This window comes from Mycetomoellerius zeteki, unplaced genomic scaffold, assembly GCF_001594055.1.
Source record: "Mycetomoellerius zeteki isolate Tzet28-1 unplaced genomic scaffold, Tzet1.0 scaffold517, whole genome shotgun sequence".
NCBI classification, from domain to species: Eukaryota; Metazoa; Arthropoda; class Insecta; order Hymenoptera; family Formicidae; genus Mycetomoellerius; species Mycetomoellerius zeteki.
Window position 1 is genome coordinate 303620 of NW_017257520.1, and position 9390 is coordinate 313009.

Here is a 9390-nt window from a genome sequence, read left to right on the forward strand (position 1 = left end):
CAATCTGTTTTGTTTCGCAATATTGTTGTCCGTACGGTATGGAAGGTCGGCAAGATTTGTAATGACGCTCAAGAGTCGAACAGACCTATGGATAGCCGAGGTAACGGACTCTCGAGAAGTAAGCGAGAGGAAGAAACCGGTCGGAGCGTTCGATCGAATTTTTACTCCGGCTCGGCGCAAGTGAGCTTCTCGTCACGGAATAATCACGCATACCGGAGCCAAGGACTCCGCTCGTGGCAGGCACAGTCGTGCACCGCGTGCAAAGCCGCTCATTCATGAGCGTCCCTCGACGAATGGCAGTTTCACCCAGTGGTATCTGATGACTGGAAAAAGGTTCGAATTCCAGAAACACGAAGACGCACTAACGACGACCGATGCACGTAGAAAAAACATGAGGAATGTGAACTACGAATGTTCGTCTACGAAGATATCTTTTCTTCTTTAGTATGCTATATCAGGCCATTTTGACAGTGACGATCGCTTTAGAGAGTCATTTTGTGACTATACGTGACATAAGACTCGTTCTTCGTAGCTGGTGTATTCTCTTTGTATTTAAATATGAAATGCTGAAATAGATATGTTTGAAATTTAGCGAAAGCGAGAAGGGAAGTTCTGGTACACTGTGACAGAAAAATGTTTGATATTTATAATTATAATTATATGTTACTATAACTATGATTATTACTGCTTTATACATACATAAATATTAGTAATAATAACTGTGTGTATATTTCTATCAACCTTTGATGATACAGCTATATATATAATCATTATTACTAACATTATAGCAATAATAACTATAAAAATGGAGCACCTAACAATAATTATTTTATTATGCAACTATGGTCAGAAATACCAAACATTTTTCTCTCACTCACAAGGGAACCTCTCGAAGTGTCAAATTCTGATTTTAATGAAACTTTGTGAACTTGTAGTTTACATAAAGAGATGAATTTAGAAAATATCAGAATTTGACACCTCGAGAGGTTCTCTTATCAGTCCAGTGCAGCAATAAAAAATAAATCTTAGTCCATCAAGGAACAAGTCAGGTATTGCCTTACCTGAGACCGTAACAGTTTTTTTGCTTTTCAGATTTCTACCAAAATTCTGGCAAATATATATAAGATAGTTAATATTCTAAAAAATATATTCCCATAATCTTTTGTGCCAAAGAGACTTGGGAAAGTGAAATATACGTGTTTAAGGCATTTTCTCACGTCTTTCAGATTCCAGATGACGTCCGTATGTCACGCGGCTCGTTTGTCAATCTCCTCGCCGGTGAAAACTACAATTAGTGAATGTTTAGCTGCAATGTAATCGCGCTCCAGGCTGTTTACAACAACAACGTGGTTAACTAAATTAAAATTTTCTCCCAAATGCTGACGCACCAATTTTGAGCGACGTGTACGCGACCGTTACGCTTTCCTCGTCACGTTCTAACGCGGTCGAGCGGGTAAAAACTGGGCCGCGTCAGCTGGATGAAGCTCTATTACATGCTCCGGTAAACGGAGCAATCGAACTGTCGCGGAACTTGAAGTAGCGCTTCCTCGTCATCATCTGCGATCTCGCTCGGATCTCGGGTATATACGTATGTATAATCCGATCGGACGCGGAGAATCATGGCATCCGTCTCTTATCTACGCGCTGTAACAACGAACCTACGATCACCGACAGAGCGAGCGATCTCTTGCGTAAGTCCGGATCTACAATAGATGTTTTAAGACTTAAGCCGTGAGAAATTAACCAATTATAGTTGAATTCGAGGGGAATAATCGACCGATTCGTCCATTTCTTATGGCTTAAGGCTTAAAACTCTATTGTAGATCCGGGGTAATATGCCCATGTTTTTATCTCATTAAGCTTTTATTTCGTCAACCTTTTCAACTGAACATCTTGCACCGTACGTCTTCCCAGATAACAAAAAATGTCTAAAATCGAGTCATAAGACGTTTTTATGCATCAAAAAGACGACTTAAAAGACGTCTTATGTCACAATTTTAGACTTTGTGTTGTTTGGATTGTCTCTTTTTTTTCAACAAAGACCCTGATGAAAATAAGAACTTCTAGAAGGCGAAAATTGAAACAATGAAACGTAAAAGAAGCATTTACGCTTCTTTTACAATTTTGATGTTTCAATTTTCGCCTCTTAGGAATCTTGTTTACGTTTCTGTTACTCTCCCATTACATTCGACTTACGCTCCGATTTTTATTTTCACCGGGAGAAAAACAGAAAAGATGAACCGTGCAAAAGTTCAGATGAAAATGACAAATCTATTTTCTCGCGTACATTATAGTGTTCGATAAATGTTTTAGACATTTGCGGGGCAAATAAGGCGTTCATAATCGATTATTACATTTAAGACTGTCTTAAGTAAAGTCTTGAGATTCACGAACGAATCATGGGCTTTCTACAATAAGCTATTATCTAAGTTTTAAGTCTTAAATCATAAGACATCAATCAATCAGTCGAGTGTACGAGAAAAATAATCGATTGGTCAATTTCTTATAGCTAAAGACTTAAAGCTTAGGTAATGATTTATTGTAGAAAATCTATTAGAGTGCTGTATTTACATTTTAAGATATTACTTAAGGGGATGCTGGAGTGACCAAATTATCACATTACCCCGGATCTACAAGGGTTTTAAGCCTTAAGTCATAAGAAATGGACGAATCACAATCGAGTATTCCCTTCGGATTCGACTGTAATTGGTCAGTTTCTTACGGCTTAAGTCTTAAAACATCTATTGTAGATCCGGACTTACAGCAGGAGGTTATCACCTCCTAATTTTGCGTCTACTTTAATCCTATAAAAGGATTTTTTATTCCGTACAGTCAATTCGAAGATTTTTACACGGTAATGTGATAATTTGGTTATTCCAACATCCCCTTAAGACGGTCTTGAAATAAGAACGGACTATGAATACCAGCTTTACGTTTAAAAACTCGGCTCGCTTTAAGATATTGTCTCGTGCTATGATATCGCTGGGTATATTTTTTTCAGGAGACGCGATAGTGTCTCTTATTAGAAAAGACCCGTATCTCACGATAAACGATATCGAACGTGATCGAATGCCTGGCCGTACGTGTTCGCTGCGTGGATCTTGCAGGGATCTCCAACGGGTTCTGCCCACTTCTCAGGTCAATTACGATGGCACTCAGGAGAGACGTAGATCCATTCGCGTGGCGGATCGGCACACACGCTGAACGTTTTGGTTTTACGCCACCGATGTTGCGCGGCAGAAAATCGCACGCACCGAAAATATACGTACAATCGGAGCACGAGGAAATCAATTCTACTCACTCTCTCATTCTCCACGATACGCGACGCAAGCTGTGTACCGAAGCCTAGCAAGGTAGGTAGAACGCAGTAGAAGGGTCTTTGCGCGTAAACAGTGTGCGTGTGGAGAGTATACGCCAGGCGTTCCCGATGCCTTTCATTCAACTGAAGCGGATTGCGAACTGCAGCAAAGCAGACCCGCAGGCATCCGGCCGGTTGCCAGCCGTTACTCGATCGCCCCGCTCTTTCCACAGAACGAATCTGCCAAACAGGACGCATGCGCGCGCTCGTCGTTGAAAAGGAGCGCGAAAGCCGCGTACCTAAAGCCGTAATCACACTACGGGCTCCCGACTCTGCCTCGACTGCCAACTCTGACTGCCGGCCTATAATGGAGCAATAATAATGAGACTGATTTATTGTTATTGGTCCATTATGGGTCGGCAGTCGAGTCAGAGTCGGGAGCCTGTAGTGTGATTACAACTTAAGGCATGTGTTCAGTAGAAAGACGAGCTTTGCAACTGTTGTACAATTATTTAATATGATCGGTCCTGTCCTTAGTTCCTCACTGGATCTAAATGTATAAATCAATCATATTAAAGAATCTTACAACAGTTGCAAAACTTCCTTTTCTGCTAAACGCAGTCATTGTTATAAGATACGGAGGCTAGACATAATTTGAACACCTGAGAAATATATATTACTTGGTTTATTAATAATTAAAATATATGTAAGAAATGTTCAAGGCTCAGAAGAATATAACTTAATAATAATTAGCCTAATAAGCCTATTTGAGCCAATCACAAGATATTTATTGTGTGAATTAAAAATTAAAGAATTAAAACATTACATGTATATTAATAGTAATTCGTAGCATCGTAGTACGATGAATTACGATTAATATACATGTAATGTTTTAATTCTTTAATTTTTAATTCACACAATAAATATCTTGTGATTGGCTCAAATAGGCTTATTAGGCTAATTATTATTAAAATATATATAGTGCATAAATATAGTATGTAAAGTTAAGAGATATTGGAGGAGGAGATTTGTTTCTTATTCTGCTCTTCAAAATTACTTAGGGTCGATTGTTCCATCTTTTAAAGTTTATCTGTTAGGTAAATTTGGCAATCCGCGCACGTGATTGAATAATCTTGTTACTTATCTAACAGGTAGAATAGAACCCTTAGAATGTTTAAATCAGACGATTGCGTTAGCTAGGAAAGATGTTGAAGTTTTAGAGAATAGAGGACAATTTTTAAAAAAACGGAGTAAGAAGTAAATTTCCTTCCCCAGCATCTTGTATTGGAAGATAGTTCTGTTAAACAAATGATACATTTCATTGATGATTATTCAAGTATTTTACGATTCTATTCCAACAAGAATCTATATTAAAAGCGAATATGGGAACAGTTTCTCATTAATAAAACAAGTAAGTATTTTCCAGGTATTCACGTATTAATTTGTTCATCCTTTCTGTATCTCTTATAATATTGTCTTAAAGATTACAACGGACGTATTGACAACGTTTCTGTACAAAACATATTTATTTAATAATTTATGGAGATGCGCATACACAGCGTACAACGTACAAGCGTTCTTGCAGTACCGCTACTTGGTGAAAAGTCGCATTCGATTTTCTAACGATTAAGTATGTACAATCACATCTTTCGTTTAGCGATCGTCGGATGAAACAGGATCGTTTGCTACTTAAGTTCCTCAAGTAAACGAATCAAATTAAAGCCTGTTCTACAATAGGACCGCAAGCCGTAAGCTATAAGAAATTATTAAATCACAGTCGATTATTTTTTTCATATTCAACTGTGATTGACCAATTACAGTTTATGACTTGCGACCCTATTATATAGAACAGGCTTAAGACATCGGCTGCCATTAACACGGAATGTAGATCTATCTGTCTCATTCTATTTTATTTATACAAGACAAAATCAGATAGATCGACTGCTTAAAATAGAGTGAGAAAGCAACTAATACAAAATAAGTACTTTATTCTTGTGTCAAGTCCCTACAATACACAATGGTTTTCCTCTGGATTGTTAATTAAATTTGTTGCCGTGTTGGCCATGCTGCTGGCTGTGCTACTGGTTTGACTTTAGACAGTGCGAGTTTTCATGCTAGATGAATAGCTGGATCTAAAGGCCATAGAAAAACTTTTTCGGCTGGCAAAAGATTTAAGTAGTAAATGAATTGACCGATCATGGTAAAGATCATAAGACCATGACGTAAGCAAGTAGCGAATCCAACATATTGATTTCCTTAGCGCTTAAATTTTACGTCCTAAGTTTTTCTATGTGCCATGGTCTTAACTCTGCTTGACAGAAGAGCTCGAATAAATAAATATCAAGTCGTTGCTGTTGTCTTATATCATTAAAAAGATACAATAAAAATTTTTCTTTTTATTCTTTTTTTAATAAGTGGACGTCATATTTCTCATTTCTTCCTATTTAAGCAAATGACACGTGATCAAAAAGAATACTTCGATAACATGATGACATAGGATGCGTCCTAATTTGTTCTTATAATGAGTGAGCAAAATCATGTAAGAAAAACAGCGTACTTGACCTTCTAGCAGATCAGTCAGCAACGTGTCCATCGTATACGTACTATTCTGTTTTATTTATATCGCTTTCTTCTTATTACAGAACAATCAAAAGTCATCATTCAGTATTAACTTTTACTTGAGGAACTCTATTTACTACAAGCGACGAGCGCCACGCATTTTGCTCGACATGGCGCGCTATTCGACATGGCGAATCACCTAAAAATATTTCGCTATCGATTAATTTTCTCTCTCTCTCTCTCTTTCTTTCTAGCTTCTTCTTTTCCAATCGCGAGCCGATGTCGAGAGAAATTTGAGACGCAATTAGAATATGTACGACCGCAGCGCATAAATATACAAAGTTAAAAAGACCTGACTATTCAGACCCGATTTCTTTTGTTTACCTAATACAAAGCTTGCGTATCTCTACATGCAATGCTGTTTGCGTTCTGTCAAAAATATTCTATGTACAAAGATGGGGTATGTGCTTATAAAAAGAATATATGATTTCATAAAATGAAGATCCCCGTGGCTTTGTCTCGTGTCATAAAATATAGAAAGTCTCACTCGTCCACTAAGATTCCGCGTATTAGGAGGAAAGATGGTCCGCTGAAACTTAATGCGCAGGCATCGAATCTGTACATAATGCAGTGGCAGTTGAATATCTATAAAAAGCCCGTGTATATTACACACTGCGAATTGGAAATACAGATTCTCTCTTCCTTTAAGACGTCTCAATGATTTCCCGTACGAACCACATTTAAACACTATCAGACGTAGTGCGCTAATGAGAAAAATCTTGAATTGTAAATAGATTTTAACTATAAAGAGACATCTTATAATTCAACTATAAAGAGATATCTTATAATTCAACATGACAACATGATACATGACAAGAATGCTCTTTGATTCAACAGTAGGATCTCGTTATTAATATGCGATAATGAGATTCTGCTATTATTAAATATCGAATAACACGTTTCGAAGTCGGTATATCACCTTGTTTCGTAGAATCGTCATCATTTCCTAAAATTTCACACAAATGTTTTGCGAATAAACGTAAAAATAAGTACTACAACAGTTAAAATGAGAATGTAACTAGAAAAATGTACAAATAAAGGAACAGATCCTTTGTGATTTTTGTACATCCCGAATGTAGAAAGGTTAATCTTGCATATCTATGTGCGATCTATATTGTAACCTCAAGGGTGGGTCCCGGAACCTCCATCTTGTTACATAAACGAACTTCAATGTGTGGTCTTTACCTAATAATTCGTTATTGCACAAAATATCGATCTGTCGAGAAATACAGACAAATTAATAAGTGACAATTGTAACATCATCTGTAATATCATTGTCAGATACACTTACATCTCTATATTTTTCCATGCCGTTCAAAGCCTTTTTAGCAATAAACTTTTTCATATGCGTTATCGTAGCCTGAGCTGAACACCTGATAAATCGTCTTTTCAGAGTCTTCAAACTTGAGTTTGTACACTCCAAACATACGTTAACCTGCAAATTTGATACGTTAATTTTAACTGATTAAAGTATTCTACTCTTATAAACCTGTATTCTTAACGCTGCATCAGTCTTACCTGTTCATCAGTACGATGATAATCTGATTCTGCATGTGCATCCGCATTGGCTTTTTCATCTTCAACTTCTCCAGCATTGGGTAAAATATCTTTAGGACAAGGCAAACCTCTGGCTCTGTAAAATTCTCTTTCTCTTTTGATTTCATCTAAAATAAAAAAACATTTCTGTTAATAGTTGAAAAGAAAAATTTATATTAAGGGATCAGAAAATGAAATAAAAGTAAAAGAGCCAAAATGAGCAAAAAGACCTTTCAACTCTGGATAATTGCTTTATAAAAACAAGCATTGAATTTATATTATCCATTGAAATAAAGTTCTTACTTTCTTGGAGATTAGGAACTAATTTGTAGACAATATCCTGCATAGTTCTGTCGAAGCTGATGTACTGGAGTGGATGAGACTGATGTATGACAATTTGACATGTCGGACAGGTATGTTTCTCCTCTAGATGCTTTACCAAACAACTCTTGCAGAATGTATGTAAACATTCGGTAACAGTAGTGGCGTCAATTAAATATCCGCGACATATTTTGCATGTTATGTGACTGTTTAGAGTTTTCAGTTTTATCCTTCTTTCCATGGCATCGACAATCACCATTTAACAGAGAGATATTACCTGTAATGACGGATATAATGGTTGCATTAATTAAACATAGATATTAATAACCGAAGGTTAATGGAGCAAGAAGGTTGTTGGAGTGAAAACGGGTCATCGCTCAAGGAAATACTAGATTCAAGAAAATGCGAACGGACCGGGTTAATCTGCTGTTATATACGACAAAACGCGGTTACGATTTCGGGGCGGTGTGCTAAAGGTAATTGTGTGCGGAAAGTGGGTTATCGGATCCTAACCTCAATTTGAAACGTAATCGCACGGTGGTGCTCCGCCAGTTTTTACTCGTCACAAATCTCTGCGGGGTGGATTCGCAAATTCCACAGCATACTTGCACCTCGATTCACAGATCAGGGCGAGTGATTTGTGGAACTAAGGAAGTTTCACTAAAAGTCTGTTTTAAAAACAACTCAATGGTTAAACGTTTACTCATACGACAACAAAACGAACCATAACGGACTGAGGTGGACTGAGGAATGAGCCAATGAGGCAAACTGATCACGGCGCCGCGCCGCTCGCGTCGAACGACTTGAACCAGAGGAACCAGAGAGAAATCTGTTGCGAGAGAGGATATAAGGGCCTTTTTCCTGTAACCGCAAAATGCCCCCGAACGCTACTGTCCTCTGATGAAAGAAAAATCGCGGAAATCGTTGAAATCTTTATTGATTTGATAGATTTATTTCAGCAATTTCAGCGATTTACTTCCATCAGGATCATATACAATTTGTTATAAATATACAACTTTACAAATACTTTCTAAAGATGTTAAAATATACGTAAAAATCGTTTAATAATTTTTATATGCTTGTAAAAGTGACGAAAATTAAGGGGATGTTGGAGCCGCCTGTATTACCGATAAAACTAGCATTTTTAATATTTTTGTTCCTGTTGAATTTCTTCGTTAATGGTTTCACAGAATAAAAATTCCTTTTCCACGATTAAAATATACATGCTAATGTATTTGTCGCTGGTGTATTTTGTGTTCAAAGCTCGAAAAAATAAAAAATTACAGATTTCTTTATCCATCTTTATCTCAGTATGGCGACCACGCTGAAGGTAAAATGAATAAAGAAATTTGTATTTTTTTATTTCTTCTCTAGCTTTGAACACAAAATACATCAGCGACAAATACATTAGCGTGTACATTTTAATCGTGAAAAAAAATTTTTTATTCTGTGAAACCATTACGAAGAAATTCGACAGGAACAAAAACATAAAAAACGCTAGTTTTATCGGTAATACAGGCGGCTCCAGCCCAAAACACGAATGACCCGCCAACGTGCCCTATAAGCGCAAAATGTTCCTAGAATGTTACATGAATATTATTAAAAAAAAATTAAAA

The 9390-nt window shown here is 37.0% G+C and overlaps 2 protein-coding genes across 4 annotated transcripts in view; both read right to left on the reverse strand.

Annotated features, from left to right (window-relative positions):
- Positions 1-3430, reverse strand: part of drpr (multiple EGF like domains draper) — a 31474-nt gene extending 28044 nt beyond the window's left edge. For 2 of the 3 annotated variants that reach the window (XM_018455840.1, XM_018455838.1), the window contains exon 1: positions 3302-3430. The gene's annotated coding sequence lies outside the window, so the exon portion shown is untranslated. Of the gene's footprint in view, positions 1-3083 lie in introns of all 3 variants that reach the window. The other variant, XM_018455839.1, reaches the window with a different exon arrangement.
- A 1297-nt stretch (positions 3431-4727) lies between these two features.
- On the reverse strand, positions 4728-8510 carry l(3)73Ah (polycomb group ring finger 3-like lethal (3) 73Ah). The gene is made up of 6 exons (XM_018455842.1): positions 8288-8510; positions 7757-8051; positions 7436-7581; positions 7209-7352; positions 7039-7133; positions 4728-6502 (listed from the first exon to the last, which is right to left on the reverse strand). The coding sequence occupies exons 2-6, from the start codon at positions 8031-8033 to the stop codon at positions 6454-6456; spliced, it is 711 nt and encodes a 236-aa protein (XP_018311344.1). The 5' UTR covers positions 8034-8051; positions 8288-8510; the 3' UTR covers positions 4728-6453.
- Positions 8511-9390: the final 880 nt, after the last annotated feature.